Source organism: Simochromis diagramma, unplaced genomic scaffold (genome assembly GCF_900408965.1).
Source record: "Simochromis diagramma unplaced genomic scaffold, fSimDia1.1 OVJJ01000205.1, whole genome shotgun sequence".
In the NCBI taxonomy this organism is placed as follows: domain Eukaryota; kingdom Metazoa; phylum Chordata; class Actinopteri; order Cichliformes; family Cichlidae; genus Simochromis; species Simochromis diagramma.
The window spans coordinates 1,709,503-1,729,869 of NW_024386782.1; the positions used below are offsets into that span (position 1 = coordinate 1,709,503).

At 40.5% G+C, this 20,367-nt stretch overlaps 2 protein-coding genes across 4 annotated transcripts; one reads left to right on the forward strand and one right to left on the reverse strand.

Moving 5' to 3' along the window:
- Positions 1-37: 37 nt before the first annotated feature.
- On the reverse strand, positions 38-13,564 carry slc25a24l (solute carrier family 25 member 24, like). Of its 3 annotated transcripts, none has more exons than XM_040015572.1 (11): positions 13,265-13,564; positions 6,916-7,029; positions 6,696-6,822; positions 6,227-6,314; positions 5,767-5,878; positions 5,513-5,671; positions 4,574-4,711; positions 4,379-4,489; positions 2,265-2,432; positions 2,051-2,189; positions 38-1,956 (listed from the first exon to the last, which is right to left on the reverse strand). In XM_040015572.1, exons 2-11 carry the CDS (start codon positions 6,955-6,957, stop codon positions 1,769-1,771), a joined length of 1,272 nt encoding a protein of 423 aa, XP_039871506.1. In that variant the 5' UTR covers positions 6,958-7,029; positions 13,265-13,564; the 3' UTR covers positions 38-1,768. The 3 variants fall into 3 exon arrangements, with proteins under 3 accessions (XP_039871506.1, XP_039871497.1, XP_039871489.1); XM_040015563.1 differs by lacking the exon at positions 13,265-13,564 and adding an exon at positions 7,169-8,709; XM_040015555.1 differs by lacking the exon at positions 13,265-13,564 and having other exon boundaries at positions 6,916-7,162.
- Positions 9,859-16,110, forward strand: dnajb4 (DnaJ heat shock protein family (Hsp40) member B4). Its single transcript, XM_040015585.1, has 3 exons — positions 9,859-10,347; positions 12,439-13,019; positions 15,104-16,110. Exons 1-3 carry the CDS (start codon positions 10,137-10,139, stop codon positions 15,332-15,334), a joined length of 1,023 nt encoding a protein of 340 aa, XP_039871519.1. The 5' UTR covers positions 9,859-10,136; the 3' UTR covers positions 15,335-16,110.
- The last annotated feature ends 4,257 nt before the right edge of the window (positions 16,111-20,367 follow it).

A 20,367-nucleotide genomic window follows, 5' to 3' on the forward strand; every position in this document is an offset into this window, starting at 1 on the left:
ATACGTGATAAATAAATAAATGTAAACTTCTGGGTTAAAATATGCTATTTTATAAAGAGTTTCCGCATTTTACAGGGATACAAATCTAATTTTACACGTGCAATAGACCTGCTGCAGCTCATCATTTGTGTTTGACTGTGTGCAAAGGTTGCAGCGAGGGGATGTCAAATTATGCTTTGCAGGAGAATCAGCCCACCAGACGGCCCATTTTGTGTAACAATTATAGTCTTCTTTCGACTACTCCCTTTAGGGGTTGCTCTCCTATCCACCCCCAGTATCCTCCTCTGTTACACCAACCCTCTCTATGTCCTCCTTCTCCGCATTCACAAATCTTCTGTGTGGTCTTCCTCTTTTTCTCTTGTCTGGCAGCTCCACATTCAAAGTCCTTTGTCCAGTATATTCCCTATCCCTCCTCTGCACATGTCCAAACCATCTCAGTTTTGCCTCCCTAACTTTGTCAGAGTCCAACAATTGCACTTAAATCAGTAATAACTTTATAATAATATTTCTTTAGTAACATGCAGTGTTGTCTTTTGTTTATGAAGACAAGTTGCTTGAATCTTCATGGCATAAAATACTATTGTCTAATATTCAGTAAGGTTGAGGTTCTGTGCCAGCTATAACGAAATCCCAATGAATCCCAACGAAATCTCAGAGGAGAAGCTCTTTGCACTATAAACATGGACAAAATGTCCCATGGAGTTCGTTGGTCACGTGGAAATCTTTTAACCTGAGTGCGATGGATCAAAACTTCACTGTGCTCATCTTTTTTTTTTGTGACATATGAAATTTTATTTTATATATTAGCATTGTTGTTGGTGAGTATATTGTTTGCTCTGTGTGGCTTTAGCATTTCCCTCAATAAGGATGATCTCACAAAGAATTCACTTGGCCTATGTGACCCTTAATGACTCACACGATCAAGGCATGGATCAGCGACTCTCAACGACCACTTCAGCGTGACAACGGCACTACGGGTTAAATATTTGAGACTGACTTTTAGAGCTGAAGAGTCCTTTCAGGTAAATGTCTTCAAAACCTGAAAAAGATTTCTTCCAGAAGACTTTAACTCCTAAATCTTTATTTTAAACACGACATTAAATCTGTTACTCCTGAGATTCACACACTTAAATTGAAAATTATCGCTTTTGTAAATGTATAGAAATGTAGATATCTCATTATCCCCATCTCTACCATCCTCCTCTGTCACACCAACCCTAAGCAGGTCCTTCACTACATCACTGAATTTTCTCTCTAGTCTTTCTCTTTTCCTCCATCCTCCTCTCTCGCTGCTTCCTAACATGCCTTCCCCATCGCCTCTTCCTTTGTCTTTTCCCAACAGTAGCACAGTTTCTATCAGCATGCTTTTGGCCAGCAGGACCAGAGGTGATCGTTGTTAACCCCGGCCCCAGTGCGACCTCCCCCATTCATCCAGGCTCAGCACTGACACTAGGGTTACAGATGAACACTATCTGATTCATGCTATGAAGTATCATTTTATTATACAGTCAACACAAAAACATATTTTCTTATTTTAAAAGAGCATGTCGAGTAGCCAGCTGTTACTCTTGGTTATTACATATTTAAAGTCAGTCAGATTATGGTTCCATGCTCGTGGTCAACAGAAAATATAACAAAGCAAATCCTGCAGAGTTAACCATAACTTCGTGATTGACCTCATTTCACATCTCAGGCATTTTTTTTCAGACATGTGTTTGGATAATTAACAAAAATAAAACTCACAGCTTTTGCTTTTTTTCTAATTTCCTCAAGACTCCAAGGAGGAAAAAACATTTTCAAATTTTCTAGTCAGAGTGTAGTTCATTAAGGCACACGGTATCGCCCTGACGAAGCTGGCTCCCATGCCATTATAATATCCTTTAATTCCATATCTTTCATATATCCCAATCAGTCCCGGTAATACACCCGAGGCTGGCCGTGAATCTGATCTGAAAGCTGAAGAACAAGACAAACAAACATGAGTAAAACATTCCCACATAAAAGCTTCATATGAAACTGTAAACTGTGCCGAATGAATGAGAGCCGATACCCTGCGCTTGCTGCTGAGTTCGGATCACCGCCAGCGGGTAACTGGTGATTTGTCCAGAAGCGAACGCCACAAAGCTGAAGAAAAACAGTTTGGAGTCACTGTTGTAGGCGGGATCGCTTTTTGCCCAGCTCATGATTGACTGCAATTACAAAATAAGCAATTAGCATCTTTTCAAAATAAAAGTTCACTTGATCTCTGTTGTCTTCTGGCCCACCTGATGAACAGCACACTCCACACCTGCATAGGGGATCATACAGAGGATGCTGGGCTTGAATCCTCTGTAAAAGGAAGACAAAGACTCGCTTCTATAAATGGATCGGGCACACACTGCAACGCCATGGTAAGTGCCAGCCTGCTGCAGGTTCAGCCTCACCTTCAGCACCTGTAGAGCAAACAAGAGGAGAGTGAGACTGCTAAAAGAGATCCCCACTAATAAATTAAAGTGGGTCTATTAGTCTCAATTCTTGGACTATACTGGAGCAGCTTTGAGTGATTCACATTCAAAATAACATACATTATCATACAGTTTAGCTTATGCTGAACTTTGGTGAAGCCTGTCAGTTCATCTATTGTCTGAAACAAGACTCCTTAATTCCTCAACCTCTAAACCAGCTTTCTTCAGGTTTGCTTTGAGTAGCAGTGGGGCTTCACAGCCACAGAGATCACAACCTTTTTTCCTCACCTAATTCTCCAGTCACATGTTTCCAGTGTATAACTATTCTCCAAACACTTGTCTGGCAGTAAATTTTTGCTTTTGCTTGTTTCCTACCTCATGTTTTTTTCTTTTGGTTCCTTATGGTTGCTACGTAAAATGCATATTCCCCAACTGGCAAGTGGTTGCTGGCTCAAAACCCTCGTTGTGATTGCTTTGGTCATTAACAGGTTCAAATGGAACATGCCAACTTGTTTGCAGACACTGGCCACTTACTCTGTGAGTTTAAGTGGCACTTTAAAAAGTGCAGCTCAAACCAGAAACAGAGAATATTCACCATTAAAAGGCAAGCTGTGCCTTATTGCTGCAACAAACATATCTCAAAAAGCACAACTTTTACATTAAAAGGGAACAGTTTCCCTTCTTAAAAAACTTCACCACTTAGAGAGTAGTTTGCAACTGTTTGGAGACAATTCAGGATCTTCTTGTGATACAAACAATTGCAAGGAGTTTTTCAGTGCAGCATCGTGAAACTGTTTGCAAACATTTACTCACTATGGATGGCTAGCAGCCTCCACTAACCACTCACCAACGGCTGCGGAAGAAATGCTTTTTCCTAGCAACTGGTTGCTGACTGGTCTCTAGGCATGACTGGAGCCCTAACCTGCCATGTTGGTAATAATTTGGGGATTTTGGACTTTTACATTTCTGTTAACTAGACTTCTACAGGGGAAAAAAAGTTTATGTAGCACATAGTAATTCAGAAAAGATACATGTCCCTGAAATAAGAGGGGATATGAATATATACCATTTTACCCATTTGCTGTGCTATCAACTGTTTATGATTCAGAATACCTGCTGTATAATTTATCAAACTCAAAATGACCTCATGCTCAAAACACCAGAAAACCAGAAAGATTAAAATATGTAGTGAAATACAAAGAGAAAGGTTAGTAGTTAGAGGAACAGGGGTTTGCTGTCGACCATGCATCTTTTTTGTATTTATTCACGTGCTCTGTGTGGGATGGGAGGAAGAGTTTGTGCATTTTGGTTTTATGATGCTCATTTGTTTTTGTTTTTAATAAAAAAAAATACATTTATTGTTGATAAGATGGTGTTGACATGATGTTCATATCATCAGTGGTAAAATTTTTGCTTGTATTTGGGCTGCTGACTGTGGAGGGGTTATTTGAGACTTTAGTGTGATGAACGCAAACAAAGGAGAGCCTCTAAAAATATCAGAGCACGCTGGCCTCAGTATAGAATGTTAGTTTAATGTTGTTATAGCATAAAGGGGAAAAATTGAGTTGAATAACACAGTATCCTCCAGTTTCTCATAATGCAAGAAGCAAAAGCTCAGTTTTAGTATTTTCCTCACCTGTTTACTCCATGTTGCCGTGGCGATTTATCAGCCTCAAAGTAATACAGAATACAGTTATTCACGGCCATGAGATTACAGATGAAGATCACTGTTTCCCAGCATCTAAAGTATTTGTGTGGTTGTTCACGCACTTCCTCATGGTGATTGTTTAATATTAATATTGGAACATGTGTTGTTCTTTTTGGCTTTATAATGAGTCTAACAATGACATAGTAACAATTAAAACAGTCAGTGATCTGCACTTCAGGACAGAAATGTTAAAGTACTCAGATCTGCCGCTGATCTCGGATCTGACCTCTAAGGGGTAGAAGACAGCGTGAGCCACAGCTCCAGAGATGCAGCCCAACCCGAAACGCTCCTGCACCGTCAGAGTCTGCTGGGTCCTGTTTTGGGTGTAGACCTTCATCTAAACGGAGCAGAGGACATCTGAGTGTGCTAATCAATCGAAAAAAAAGAAACTGTACACGAACAGCTCAATGCTCAGCCTCACCTGGGCGTAGATAAGACACTGAAGTGTCGACTGTGGCGTTCCTTTCAGCACGTTGACAGCGTTGCCTTGCCACATTGACCGCAAACCACCTCCTCTCATCTCCTGAAAACCTTGGGAGAAGGCCTTGGATCCATACACCTATTGTGGAGACAGGAAGTCATTTTCAGTGAGGTGCAGGTGTGCAGTGATGTGGAACAGTCACAACAGCAACACTTTTAGGATAAATATAGGTACACAAAGTTAAAAGCAAGATAAAAGCAACAGTTTGAATGCAGGTCATAAAAATAAGGCAGGCAAGCTGATAACAGACTGTCTTTAGAGCCAGAGATACTAATGTAAAACTAGGCCGGGCTCACAGCCGAAACGAAACATCCATCCATCGTCTTCTGCTTACCCATATCAGCGCCACAGGGGAGCTGGAACCCAAAAATTTACATTATCTTAAAATGCTAAATAGCTTTAATGTTTTTTCCTGTCTCTCTTTGTTAGCCCTGTGACAGAGTGGTAACCTGTCTGTGGTGTACATCTAGGATAAGCTCCAGCTCTCCTGCAACCTTGATAAGCAGTTAAGAAAATGGATGGATGGACAAAAGAAGCATATTTGCTTATTAATCTATACTGTGACACGATGTTAAAACATGAGTGGCTCTTTTACAAAATGATTCAAACCTTTATTTAAGCATTTCTTAGAGCCATTTCTTTGCAGCAGGAACAGCTTTGACTCTACAGGCTTTGTGCACCTGGGCTTTGGTAGTTTATCTAATTCTTCCTGACAGAATTTGCGAGTCTTCCAGGGCCACATAATAGTTACGCTGAGTGATGTAGTCAGAAACTCTGTAAAACCTCTGAGCTTGAATAATTATTACATAATTTGTGTGATGTTTCTGAAACATTTTCCTTTTCCTTTTGTCTGCAGTGCCTTGTGATAGTGGAGCTGACCTGAAGTTGTGTTTTAAGGCGGTCTATGGGTGCCGTCATGGTCCGGGACACAGCATCCGCCAGTCCTGCTGACATAACAAATGTCCTCCAAGCGCTGAAGCCTGACGCTTCTTCAGGGAACTCAATGGGGATCCCGCGGCTCTCCCCGACATCAAACACCTGCAGGAGTACAAACAGGAGGACTTAACTGATCACCTTTTGAGGAGACATTTTAATCGCTGTGTAAATGTAAAGCATAATGGGAATGATCATACCAAACTGTGTTTCCATGAGGACACTAGCTCCCCGATGTTATCCACAGGGTTGAGGATGATGTGGTGCAAGAATTCATCCCAATCCACCGTCATCGAGTTGTCCTTATCCATCCTGATGTTGCCAAAGACAACGACACTTGTCAAGTTTCAGGAAATAAAGCTTTCACATCCCATATTAACATCACATCATTTGTCCATTTTCAAAACAGCAAGCTGAGTAATAATCATTTATAATTCAGAGATACAACAAGTTCAGGTTAGCCAGGTAGTGAGTCCATACTGAGGGATCCTTTTAACCATTCGTTTAATCTGGCAACCCAAAATAATCACGATTATGCCTTAAATATATTTTATTTAATGCTAATTATGCTAATTATTTTAAACCTATATGCCAAGTATAAATGCATATATACTCAAAAACAATAATGAATCTATGAGGTAGTGGGCAAAAAAATCTTACATTTGTATAATTTTTTTTGCATTCGGCTTTGAAATGACCACTCCTAACTCCTTAAACAAACATATGATGTCCTCCTGGTCAATGAATCCTGATCAAAGAAGAAATGCACAAAATTACACACAAAATTCCTCATACGTGAAGTTTCTATATGATGTGCTATGGTCCCTGAAATGCTGCAGGTCTGTGTACCATAAACAGATCTTTTGTTTGCCTGCCAGCCAGTCGTGTCTGACCTTGAAAACACATTTCACCGTCAACAAAATAAAAAAAATTTATTCAGTTTATCAAGAAAAAGTCATGTTAGAACACACTTTCTGCAGAGTTATGTTCATTATGTTCTTTAAAGGACAAAAAAGCAGGAGGCGCAGATCTTAAAAACTGATTGAAGTCCTCACATACTTCATTTTGTATCATTCATTTTTTCCTCCAGAAATGTATCACTTATAAGGCGGTAAGACTTTCAACTCACCACAATTATTCTTATCAAGGTCATGAAAGTGAATTTTCCACTTCCTCTCTCTGTCCATCATGTAGCTGAGGAACTCTTGATAATCCAGCAGGCCATCTTTGTCTCTGTCATAAGACTCGACGATACTCTACAAGAAACAAAAACAGCTCTCTCAATAGCAGGTTTAAAAATAATAATAATAATACCGATGCATATAGATGCTATTAAGAATATTTGTTACCTGGACCTTCCCATCCGCTGAGATAATACCATGCTTCCTCATTTCGTCTTGTAGCTCCGCCACAGAAACGAATCCATCCTCATTTTGGTCCAGTTTACTAAATAATCCACGAAACTGATCCATGGTTCATGCAGAAAAGCAGTAAAATTTTCCAGATGCAAACAGAAAAAAACCTTTAAAAGCTTTTATTCGTTGCAGGACCTTTTAAAGGAGATTTTAAAACATTCATTCATTATCACCAGAGATGATTGACCTGCAGCTCTGCAGAGGCGCTGACTCACTGGCAGAGAGAGAGCTTCTATCAGCGGTTTTTGTAAAACTCACTTCCTCTAAGGAACACCAGGGGGCGCTGTGGCTGCAGGAGAGGCCACCTTCATCTGGAATAGACAGTGGCCTCGAACCTGTGATCTTCTGCGTGCTATTTATACAAAATGTATTATTTATTTTAAAAACAAGGAGACACATCTTGCAGATAAAGGAAACTGCTGACATCAAGAATTCCAACCAGTGGCTAGAAAAAGCTGACCTCGAGCACAGCACAGAGGCTCTGATCACAACAGCGAGCCTCAAAGCACCAGATGCCTAAAAGCAGTCGTCTGCCACACTCGATAGGACCCAAGATGCAAGCAATGCAAAGGTCCCACTGAGACAGTCCTGCACTTAGTAGCAGCATGTAAGATGCATGCTGGCACACAGAGAAGCACTGGGTTTGGATAGTACACAGAAATGTCTCCAAGTCCCAGTGGAAGACAGGTCAGCAACTGCTGTCCAACCAACAACACATCCATCCAACACATTCTGTCATCCAGCTGCCAGTAAATTATTGTAAAAATTACACATTTACAGAGTCATGACAGAGAGCAGAAGACTACGGTTGTGATAGATGTGCCAGTTAAAAGGAGGAGACCAAATGCACTGAATAACTGGAGCAGATAGGAAAGGAGGAGTCCAGGGTGGTCCCAGTGGTTACAGGAGTATTACAGGACCTGTAACCCCCAAACTGGGAGAGTGGCTCCAGCAGATTCCAGACACAATATCTGAGAGGTCTGCAGTCCAGGAAGAGCTAAGTACTAGAGGAAGACACACATACCAATCCACGGGGGGTTGGAGGCAGTCTGGCAGACTTTGGTTTCAGTGGCTCTTCTCCAGTGACTGATGGTGTAATCCATCAGATAAAAAAAAAAAGAAGAAAAAAAGCCTAAACTGCTACATGTAAAAGGGAGGAAAACAACTTGAGGATAACGATGAATTGCTTGAATACGGATTTTCTGTGACTTTGGGAGTTGGAGTATTTCAGAGTTTGGTTAAATATAGTTTTGTGATTTTATTGTACCACGTGTTTATTGTCTTTATTTACATTTTTACCCGCATTCCTGGTTTGTTAAGATTAAAGAAAACGCCAAATGTTATAGGATAGTTAAGATACTGATATATAAGATATTTATTACCTGGCCCTTGTCATCTGATATACATACAACATTTTCCTCCAGATAAGCATGGGGAGTTTCAGAGTTTCCATTGCTTCCCATTGGCTGTCAGTTTTGTGCGATGACGTCATGGCTATAAACGACATCAAACACAGTGACTGGTCTTTTTTCGCCTCTCACCTGGATGATGTGCAAAGGACCCCGGTTTGGTGAATGACGAGTATCGCCACTTACTTTCTAGAAAAAGCCGCCAGATTCCAGTCCACAGCGTCCACTTACTGCCACTCATACCGGAAAGCAGCTTTTCAAAATAAAACCAAATTATTCTCATGTAAGGCAAGTAAAAATGTTCTATAAGAAAAAAAAAGAAACTAAAATAAAAATATACACCTACAACATTCAAGGAGTTTCTTATATTTATTCTATTTCTTAATAAAATTCACCTCACATTAAACATATCTCAGTAGGTTTCTTTATGCATTTAGGTTGCTTTATGAGAAGGTGAACAGATCTGCATTTTCTCTTCTCACTGTGAGGCCTGGGGGAGGAGCTGTGGTGGCATGGAAATGTTTTGCTGCACTGTTGGGGATTTATTTAGAATTAGAGGTAACACTTAACCCACGTCAACATGCATCAATTCAGCTCAGTGGATAAAGAATCAGCATCACATAACCGGAGCTCAACAATCTGGGTCTAAACCTGGGTGAAGCTGGTTGATCTTTGTGCCTGAGAAGACCATATTAAGGGTTTCCCCCTCTCTGTGACGTCATAAAGAGCCAAGAGTAGACAAAACTGTATGAAACAGAGCATTTAGAGGAGTCAGAAGTCTGAGCTTTTGGCTCATGATTGCCTGTACATAACCTCATTATTTGAAACTTTGGCCTTGTTTAATGTGAATATCCAGCATTATAGTCGTGTATATACAAGATGTTTTTAAAATGTAGAAAAACAATAAGAGTAATGAAAAACTCTACAATGAGAAGGTGTGTTTCAAATTTTGAGTGGTGCTGCATAAACAGCAGAACTGTATGCTTGGTAACACTTTCGAGATCGAATTCAAACACAATAAACATATAATAATTGATTTTCACTTCATGGGTACCGCACTGAATAGCTGTAAGAATTTATGACTTGGTTTTAGAGTAAGCAGAGTGCATCTCAAAAATACAAATCGGGTATTGGTTTGACTGTAGTTTGATATTTTCGGCTCTTGGACTCCTGTCTCGTTCTTGTTTTTGTATCAGGACAAAATTTATGTGATTCGATGCCCTATTTTTCGTAAATTGTGGAGGTATACAATTTTAATTTTTTTAAATTATTATTATTTTTTTAATCTCCAGTCAAAAAATAATTGTCCCACCTGTTCATCTTGAAGCGTGTTTCGCAGTTTTTATTGTTTTTCTTGAAAAAAAAATTTGATACAAGAGACAAGACATTCTCTAACGCGTCATAATTTTGGAAGCTCAAGCTCAAGCGCACCGGAACCAGAATTATTTATTGCGTCTGACTTGACTTTGGCGCTGTGGATACAGGGGAGGGAGCCGTGTCTATTTAAAGAGGGTCATCCAGTCACGGATAAATAACAGAGGGTCCACGGCGTTGACTAACCCCCTCTAAATGGTCTTCATCCTCCACTGTGTGTCTGTCTGCGGATACTTATTGTTTATTAGTCAGCTGTGACAACCATCCGCCGACCCGCGTCAGGCCAGTCTACCAGCTCTGCTCCAGGAGCTCTAGCCCCCTTTTTATTTGTTAATTTATTATTTTTCTTATAGGGGGATAAGTGGGTTAAAAATGGGCAAAGATTACTATAAAACGCTGGGTATCTCTAAAGGAGCCACGGATGAGGATATAAAAAAAGCTTACAGAAAACAGGCGCTGAAATGGCATCCGGACAAAAACAAGTCTGCAGCCGCCGAGGAGAAATTTAAGGAAATCGCCGAAGCATATGAAGTCCTCAGTGATCCGAAGAAAAGGGAAATTTATGATCAGTATGGAGAGGAAGGTAACGTATATTTTTTAATTACACGCTATTGTGTGTTTCGGGTTAAAACACCGTTATGAACGCGCTGTGAAGCTGGATGGCTGCATGTAAAACACAACTGGCTTCAATTCAAGTCGCACACTGTAACCAGCACAGCAGCAGGCCCACAGCACAGCTGTTCGGCAGATCATCTGCATACATTTCTGTGCATTTTATCATGAGCCTCAGTCCATATGTGGCACGGCACTTACAGTAATAAGCTCCAATTTTAAGAGAAACCGGGGGTAATATCGATTCACACCAACAGTCATTCTGTACAAAATGTTACAGTAGCAGAGGTACATGCAGCTACATGGAGATTTTCAGTCCAGACTGCTATTTTCGGGATCTTTGGTTGGTGTGAGGAAGGAAAAATAGACCATCCATCATCTCCACAACCACATATTTAAAATTTATGGAGGCATATTATGATTTTTACAATTTTACTCACACCAAAACATTTTTCTCCTCTTAATGTAACTAGATACACGAGGAACCTTTCTCAGAAATGCACAGTTTAAGGCACCGAAAGTGTAAAGCAAGAAAATGCATGCAGGAAAAAGTTAAAATGACATCATGAGCATGGAAATTTGAACCATATGGCTTCTGTAAGAGCTCCCTCAAACCATGCAAACAATTCCCTGAGTTGGGAGTTGATCTCAATCAAAAATCCGCTGATTACTGGTGGTGAGATCCATTTATAAGAGGAAAAGGGAAAACCAAACAAATTTTCCAGTTTTGTAACAGGGGACATGCTCTTATATGTGATACCTCTACCAGAAAGCGTATCCCATCATCCCATCATGTCCACAAAGGTGGCGTGGTTCAACTTTAGCAGTTGTACTCAGTTTGGCCCTGTGATGGAGATACATGAAAAACTTTTACCTGAACAGTTTGAGAAGGAAGCGATGTAAAGAAAGAATGAGCATAACATGGCTCCATCACAGAATCTAACTGCAGCATTACAATTACCCTCTACATGAGTCATCTCCTCTAATATCTCAAAGATATCTTTCCTGATATTGATATTAAAAATACTTTGTAAGACTCAGAATTTGTCCATCTATGTCTGAAGTGGCTTGACTTCTCAGCATTTTATGTCATTTTCTTGCACTAATCCAATTTTCCTTCTCGTGACACCAGTACTATCCCCTCCACTCAGAGTACCAACCAGTATCAGCTGCTAGTTGAATAACAGCCACAGTCTGGTGTTGCCATGTTGGCATTTTTCCCACATCATGTTTCTCCAGTGCAACAATATTATTGTTGTGATGTCATAGCTTTGAGACTGGCGAAGGAGACTGGAAAACTTTGATAATGGAAGAATTTGTACTTCAGGACTTTCTGCCAGAAAGGCTTTGTTTGTTAACCTAACCCTGAACATGGCAATGTAGATTTAACCAAACTGTGACTGAAAACTGAAAAATAGTAATGATTTAAATTTAAAAAAATAAATAAATAAAAGGCTAAAAACAACGCTATTTACACTGACTTTTTGGTTTGGGGTAGTAAGTAGCACTGCTAGTCCTCACCATCAAAAGGAGGCAGCTGAGCTGGTTGGGGATCTGACTAGGATGCCTCCTGGCCACCTCCCCGGTGAGGTCCTGCTGAGAGGAGGCCCAGGGGCAGATCCAGGAAATGCTCTCTCAGCTGGCTTGGGAATTTCTCACCAGAAGAACTGGAAGAGGTGTTTGAGAACAGGGAGTCTCTCTGTCACTTTCCCCTCTCTCATCTGATGTCCCAAAGTTTTTCCCTTAAGGAAAACTTTCTTTACTCCCATATTTTTCTGTTTTATTTTGGAATGATGGTTGAGGAACATCATTAATGAGATGTAGGTAATCTCTGAGGTAATGTGGTATTTTAACACTTAAAAACCACAGTACTCACTCAAGAATGATGTAAACTGTGAAATAAAGAAACTGGGACCATCGTGGTTTGATGTTTTAGCTCTAAGATCATTCAGCAGAACTGATAAACTGGGCTGTACTTTGAAGTCAGAGTTTATCAGTCATGCTGTAAGTGCTCTCGCTGAGCTGAGCGCTCATGTCATTAATCATTTCTGTTGCCCAAAAGGTCTCAAGGGAGGAAGTGGGCCTGCTGGTGACGGACAAGGCACCACTTTCACCTACACCTTCCATGGAGACCCTCACGCCACCTTCGCCACTTTCTTCGGAGGCTCCAACCCCTTCGAGATGTTCTTCGGACGTAAAGCGAACGGGCGAGACGACGAGGACATGGAGGTGGACGGAAACGACCCCTTCGGCTCCTTCACCAGCTTCAACCTGAACGGCTTCCCCCGTGACGGCCACGTGGGCCTCGGGGGGCAGCAGCGGCGGAAGCAGGACCCGCCCATCATCCACGAACTGAGGGTCACCCTGGAGGAGGTGTTCCACGGCTGCACCAAGAGGATGAAAATCTCCCGCAAAAGGCTAAATCCAGATGGCAGGACCATGCGCACTGAGGATAAGATTCTCACTATCGAGATTAAGCGGGGCTGGAAGGAGGGAACCAAGATCACGTTCCCCCGGGAGGGAGACGAGTCTCCAAATACTATTCCCGCTGACATTGTTTTCGTCATCAAGGACAAACCACACCCCCACTTTAGGCGGGAGGGCTCCAACATTGTGTATCCAGTGCGTGTGAGCTTACGACAGGTGAGGCCTTTTCTATTTTGGCACCTGCTTTGTCTGAGTGTAGAGGTATTAATAGAGTCTGATAGATGAATAAGTCACACACAGAACAAGTTCATATTTAGCTGTGAGTGCAGCTTTTAATGCTCTGCAGCTTAAACACTGGTCACAATCAATAAACTGTAGGTACTCTGCTTCAAAAGCTGTTTCCCTGGAAAGCACGGGCTTAAATGAATGAGTATAGTACCAGACCAAACTCACACACACACCTTGAATGCACACTTATGTAATCTGGATCATCGGCGCAGAGAAGTAGGAGCTGTATCGCAGGGAGAGCGGAGAGGCGACGGCCACCCACGTGCACACGGTGCAAGATGTACTTACTTATGTGGTTCCTCCCCCTCAGCACACAGTGAGAGATATAACCTCCACATCTCTGAATTTATGGCCACTACCAGCAGATCAGCTGTGCATGCTATAATTAAGCTGCCTTTCAATCAGTTTCCAATCACAATGAGACTCTTGTTAAGAAGAAAATGTGGGCAACTATGACCCAATTAAAAATAAAAAAGCACACAGACAGAATGATACCTGAAGCCATTTAGTCTTTCAACATGGAAATTATGACCACCTGTAATCACTTGATGCTGATCAAACTTCCTTCTCTGGATGAAGACTAATCCGGAGAGTTCAAGTGGTTCAGGGCTCTGAAAATAGCCTTTAAGATTGTTATATGGAAGCAGAATTAAACTAAATTTTAAAGTCTGTTGAAGATTAATCAGAAGTCTAAAAGACAGATGTAGCTTCTATCTTGGATAATATGCTATAGTGCCTTAAACCTGCATTCTTGCTGATGACCAGCAGGGGGAGACTCCTCTAGTTGCAATGAAAGAAGTCAGGCTGTATAAAAATCTGTGGGGAAATGATCCTTCTTCTTACTTGATTCATGATCTCTTTGAACAGTTTCCTGGTAAGCTTATGTTCTCAGTTTCAAGTTGGATCTCACATTGAATGCAACATGTTGTTTGTTTTGTCAGTTATGCTCCTCGTTAGTGTCAGGAAGGAAAACCAAGCTGAGGATACTTTAGGTTTGAAAAGCTGCTGCCGGTCACACCCAGCTTCAACGCTAAGATGGCATCAGCTCGAGGCTCCAAAACAAACACTCGAAAATATTAAGTTGATATCATGTTAAAAAAATATACAGTTTAGTTAATATGGTCACATTGTACTGGTAGCAGATGTTAGACTTGAGGAGCTTTTGTTTATCAGCTCATCTCTTTTCACTCTGGGTGTATTTGCTCTTTTTGTCTGCTTTTGTGCAGCTTTGGTTGCAGAATCTCTCTCTCGATCCACCTACGCTCATGTTTTGAGTTAGATTAGATAGAACGGTAAAGTATTTGATTAATAGCTCTAGTGTAATGTCAGATTCTACGCATGTATCGCAAAGTAAGCACGGCTTTATCTGATCAGATAAAGCTGCAGTTAAATTGCTTTTTCTTTTACTTTTTAACTTGCATAACAAAGGCATGAACACATATTTTGACATTTGTTGTGTAATTATGTTTTTCCACTGACCTATACTGTGAATATTTGCATGTATCTCATGCCTCTGGTTTAGTCTGCAGAAAAGATTCAAACACAGAGAGGAAACCATTTTGGACTTTCAGGGAATTAAGGGGAAACTGTAATTATTGCTGGCATTGATAGCAGGAAAAACATATCAGATGGGCAAATAAGATAAATCCTGAAACTGTAGAGATCCAGCCAAAGGAAACACAGGGATTAAATACACACAAGCAGGGAAGGGTAATAAGAAACGGGTGAACACAATCACACAACAAGCAGGGTGGGAAAACAACAGAGCAGAGAAGAACAAACACACGAGGATCAAACCTGTAGAATAAAGTAAGAAGGAAACTGAAAGTGGGACAAAGGAAGAGAAAACCTTTAATAATAATAAAATAATGATAAAAGGAACCATAGATGATGCCCCGACATAGCCCGTGAGCAGATTTCTGTGTTATTTCTGCCGTTTTTGCAGTCGTCAGTGTGTGGGTTGCTGTTCTCCCGCCGATCCTCACCTTACACTCATATTCTTGTCTTCACAGTCGCTGTGCGGATGCTCCGTCACCGTGTCGACGATAGACGGGAAGACGTGCAACATGAAGATCACGGACGTCGTCAAGCCCGGCATGAGAAAAACTGTAGCCGGACAGGGTCTCCCATTCCCCAAAAACCCCGAGCAGAGAGGAGACCTGGTGGTGGAGTTTGATGTGAACTTTCCCGAGTCTTTGCCGACAAATGCCAGAGATGTCCTGAAACGGCATTTACCTGCTTAGGAAGAAATAAACGAGGGAGACAGAGCCACATGACGCGCACATACTTACACACACACACTTACACACACACATGCACAAGGACAGTTCTGACAGTTCACAGATGGACCCCCCCTTCCCAAATGGCGAATGTGCAATTTCTATTTTTGAACTCTGTGGTGTTTTTATAAATGCCATGCATGCTGCCAAGTTGATACAAGTGCGAGCGATATCTGAACGTGCACATTTCATGTTTGTGGGCCTTTGCCACTTTTTCGTTAGTTGGAAATGTTTTGGTGTGAATGATTCTACAGCTGCAAAAGCAAAAAACAAACTCTAGTGTCAAACAGCTCGTTGTCTTACTTTAGACCCGTCAGGCTTCACGTTTGCTTTGCCGCGAGCAGTGAACTTTGATTTGGAGGTTCTTTGGAGGTGGTGGAATGAACTCAGCAGGTGCAATGTGTGCATTTTAGAAACTTACCTGTGAAAATACCTTGACTTGAATTTTAAAATAAATATTTACACACAAACTGACTCGAGCTGTTTCAGCCACGGAGAGGCTCAGAGACGCGTCCTCCTCCGGGATATAAACAGTCATCGCTTTAAAAAGACAAAAAAAAAGTTAATACCGCTTAGGATTATTTATAGTCTGTGTAGCATTATTATTACACAACATGGGTTCTTTGCAGCCCAGGGGGGAATGAAATGAACCTATATTTTGATAGTCAAATGTGAATAATTTGCTGTTGTAAAAAATGTTTCTGATGTGCGAAATTAAAATTAAAAATACCTTGACTGAAGTTAATGTGTAAAGTTACTCACAGTACAAATATGAATGTGTAATTATAGCTGTCTGTCAGCTCCCCTGCTGCTGACGCATGCAGGAGAGCTGACATTTTCCCACCAGGGGACGCCACATCTTTATGACTCAGGGGCCCACAGCGAGGATGGTCTGTGTTAGTGCCAGATTTACTGCTGTTTAGTCATTTTCACTAAATTTCCCATTTTTATTTAGTTTTACATCAGTGATTTTTATTGATTTTAACTCAGTGAGTTTAGTGTCTGTTTCAGTGCTACTTTTACTGGTGTGGGTAATATCAGGAGTTCAGAAGAGCATAACAATAAATAGACATATAAAAAAAACCCTCAAACTGGCTGTGTTGGCAGATAATATCCTGCTATTAAACTATAATTATCTATCTATCTACATATAGAAGCAGTGAATGATGAAGACTACGATGAACTTAGATTTTGGGGGAATGACTTACCCAGAGTGATAGGTAACAACAGTTGCTTCTCTAAAATTACTGCAGGTATCTTTCCTCCTTGGCATTGTGTTAATGCACACGTGAAAACTGCCAAAACTTCAGCTTTGTCACAGATACTGATTGAATTGATCAGATGCATTTAGTGCTAGTTACCCTCTTAATTCCTATGGAAGCAGTAAGAGGATAGTTCGTTTTGCACACACTGCTTCTGCATTTTTCCTCAGTTTTTATTAAATGATTAATGACACGGTGTAATATGTCAGTGTTGTTCATCCAGGCTTGTATTTCCACAACTTTAAGCTTTGCTAAGGAACGACTGATTTTTGTCACGTTCTGACATATAAAAGCTTGAATTTTGAATAAGGTTGTACTTTCTTTTTACATAACTTGATCCGTCCATCCATCTTAAATCGTCCATCAGCATGTGTAGAGATTCATGCAGATGATGCGTCACTATCATGCACAGAGAGTGGAGAGTAAACACACATGCTCTGGGTAGTGTGGGAGCTCACCAGCTGCCGATCCTCTCCGTTCAAAATCGCCGTAACTCTGACTAAAAATTGGCATTTGGATTTTTAAAATCTAGTATCTGTGAGCATTATGTGAGTAAAAGTATGGCCTCTGAGTTAAAGGTCACGGTGTAAACCGGAAATGATGTCTCCTGGAGCTTTTACCAACCACAGTTTCCCATTTTATGTTGTTTAAAGAGGAGCATTCAAACAGCAACTTCATCCTCATAATTATTTATTCATCAAATAGTTCCCCCAGCGTCTGTACGCCCGAGGAGCAGTTTAAACAGATACGTGCTTCACGCTCAGCCTTCAAGTGACACGTTATTGATGACTTATAAGCAACACGCTGATGGCCGTGTCACACTTGCTGCAGTTTTTCTCAGCTTCTTTGGCTCAGTCCTTGGATGACAGTTGAAATTGTCAAAACAATATGTGAAATTCTTAAAATGTTTTGTTATTTGCGCACAACAAAAAGACTATTTGTCTTTTCTTGTTGTTTGCACTTGCAAATGTATCAGGTTTAGGCAAGTGGCTAAGTGCAAATGTCCACATGAACAATTATCAGTGCTATTTGGTGTATCTGGTCAAAATAGATGCTATGAATGATGTAAATCCCGAAACTATGTGAAGATTATTTAATTGTGTAAGTCACCAAATGCAGGATTGTTCCTCAAATAGTTAAAATGTGACAAGCCTCTGCATGGTTCAGTCATAAATGTGCGTATTGTAACACAAATATTCACAATTTTCTCAGTTTTATTTGCTCAGTTTACGTTTTCAAAATAAGTTATGAAATCCTTTGAAGATTTCGGGTTTTTATGGACAATAGAAAGAGCACGTCTCCATCTTTGTTATCACTTGGACATATTTTAGGAAACATAGGTACAGTTTTTACAACTTGAACAGTTATTGACTGTATAAGTCTGTACACCTAAAACATATTTTAGAGCTTCAGTGCAACAGAGTTACACCCTGAAGGAGCTGCTCAGACAAACATTTATAGGGGCAACAGGCTGCCAGTGGAAGAGGAAAAGGAAATGTGGTGCTGCAGCTAAGGAAGGAAAACACAATACAGTGGTGTGAAAAAGTGATTTCTTTTTTCTTTTCTTTTCTTTTTCTTTTTTTGCATATTTTTCACACTTACAAATGTTAATATTATACAAAGATAACCAGACCAAATGAAACATATTTAATTGATGATTTCATTTTTCAAGATTAAACAAAGTTATCCTAACCCACGTGGCCCTGTGTGAAGAAGTAGTCCCCCCCTACACCTGATAACCGGTTGTGCCACCCTTGGCAACAAGAACTGCAGTCTTGTGTTTGTAGTAACTGGCAAAACCTTCACAGTCACTCTGGAGAAATTTCTTCTTTGCAGAATTTGTTGTAATTCAGCCACGCTGGGGGTTTTTTCAAGCATGAACAGCCTTCGAGTTTCAGATCATTGTCCTAGTGCAAGTCTGCTTGAGCTTTAGGGCACAAACTGATGGTTGGACATTTTCTTTGAGGATTTTCCAGTAGAGGGCAGCATTTGTGGTTCCATCATTTACAAGAAGTCATTCAGGTCCTGAGGCAGCAGAGCAGCCCCCGACCATCACGCTACCACCACCATGTCTGACTGTTGGTGCGATGTTCTTTGTATGAAACACTGCATTAGCACTATACCAGATGTAATGAGACCCAACGCTTCTAAAAAGTTCAGCTTTTGTCTTGTCAGTCCACAGAGTGTTTTCCCAAAAGTCTTAAGGATCATCAAGATTTTTTTTTTTTTTTTGGTAAATATTACAGATGGCACGATACCGCTTTTTTTTATGTCCGATACCGATACCGATATCATAAATTTGGATATCTGCCGATACCGATATGAATCCGATATAGTGTGTTTTTTAATCAATAAAACTGTTTTTTTAATATCTTGCTGCATTTTGTATAAGTTCATACTCAAGTTTAAATAAACAACACTAACAGTAATGGACTTCTATACATTTTACATCAGATTAAAACTTTGGGTGTAAGATTCAGATAATTATTTATTAAAAGCTAGACATTTTAAATGAGAATAAGAAAGAAAAGTATGTCTTTGTGCCCCCTTTTCCCTGTTAATGCCCTATCGGCCCCCCTGGCTAAACTTTGCTAGATCCGCCCCTGCACAGTTACCAGCCGTCAGTCTAGAAAAGGATCCTGGTGTATAAAGTAATATTAAATACATTCTAACAACAGATTATCAAGCTTAAACGTGCTGCTGTTGTTCAGCCGTTGGTTTCCTCTTTCTAGTGCAAAGTGGGCCAAAAACAAACAAGAGACGGACTCGCCACAGAAAAGCCGATCAGCTGATCATTAATCAGTTTCATGATTGAAGTAGCAGCAGGAGAGGGAGGGGGAGAGGCAGTCGCTCCATATATCTGTTGTTAAGCTTAACGCTGGAATGCTTTACAAACATTCAGAGATGAACTTACACACTTGCTTTACTTCTCTCTGGTATCACTTCCTCGGAGATGAAATGCCGGTTTGGTAGCGAGGCTACAAATACACACAGCCGCTCTATCACGTGAGCACACTGCTCCGACATGCTATGGTTATGAGCCGAGTTACGCCATGTCGCAAGTTTTGTGAGGTGCTTTTTTGATATTTAATGGATCGATTACATTTTTTATTTCTCTCCGATATCCGATCCAGTAATTTAGGTCAGTATCGGACCGATACGTAATATCGGATTGGTCCATCTCTAGTAAATATGAGACGAGCCTTTTGTGTTATCTTTGGTCAGCAGTGATTTCTGCTTTGAAACTCTTTCATGGATGCCATTTTTGCCCAGTCTCATTCTTATTGTTGTATCATGAACTCTGACCTGTAGGCAAGTGAGGCCTTCAGGTCTTCAGATGTTGTTCTGGGTTCTTTTGTGACCTCCTTGGTTTGGTGACCTTTTCCAAAATGATAGATGTCAGCATCCGTTTGTGCCCTGCATGAAGCCAAAATGTAGGCCTTGATCAGGCTTGAAAACGCTATAATGGGGCTGAATTAAAACAATTCTGCAAAGGAGAGTTGACTCATTATCAGTTATTGCAAACTCTTGTTTCCAGTTCTAGGTTCAGGGACAATTGCTTTTTCACACAGGGTCAGGTAGATTTGGATATCTTTTTTTCCTTTAATAAATGAAACCGTCAGTTAAAACTGTATATTCTATTGTAATATAAAAGTAAGTGCTCAGAAATTAAATAAAAAAAGAAAAATACAAATAATTAATAATAAATACTAACATAAGATAAAGAAGCAACAA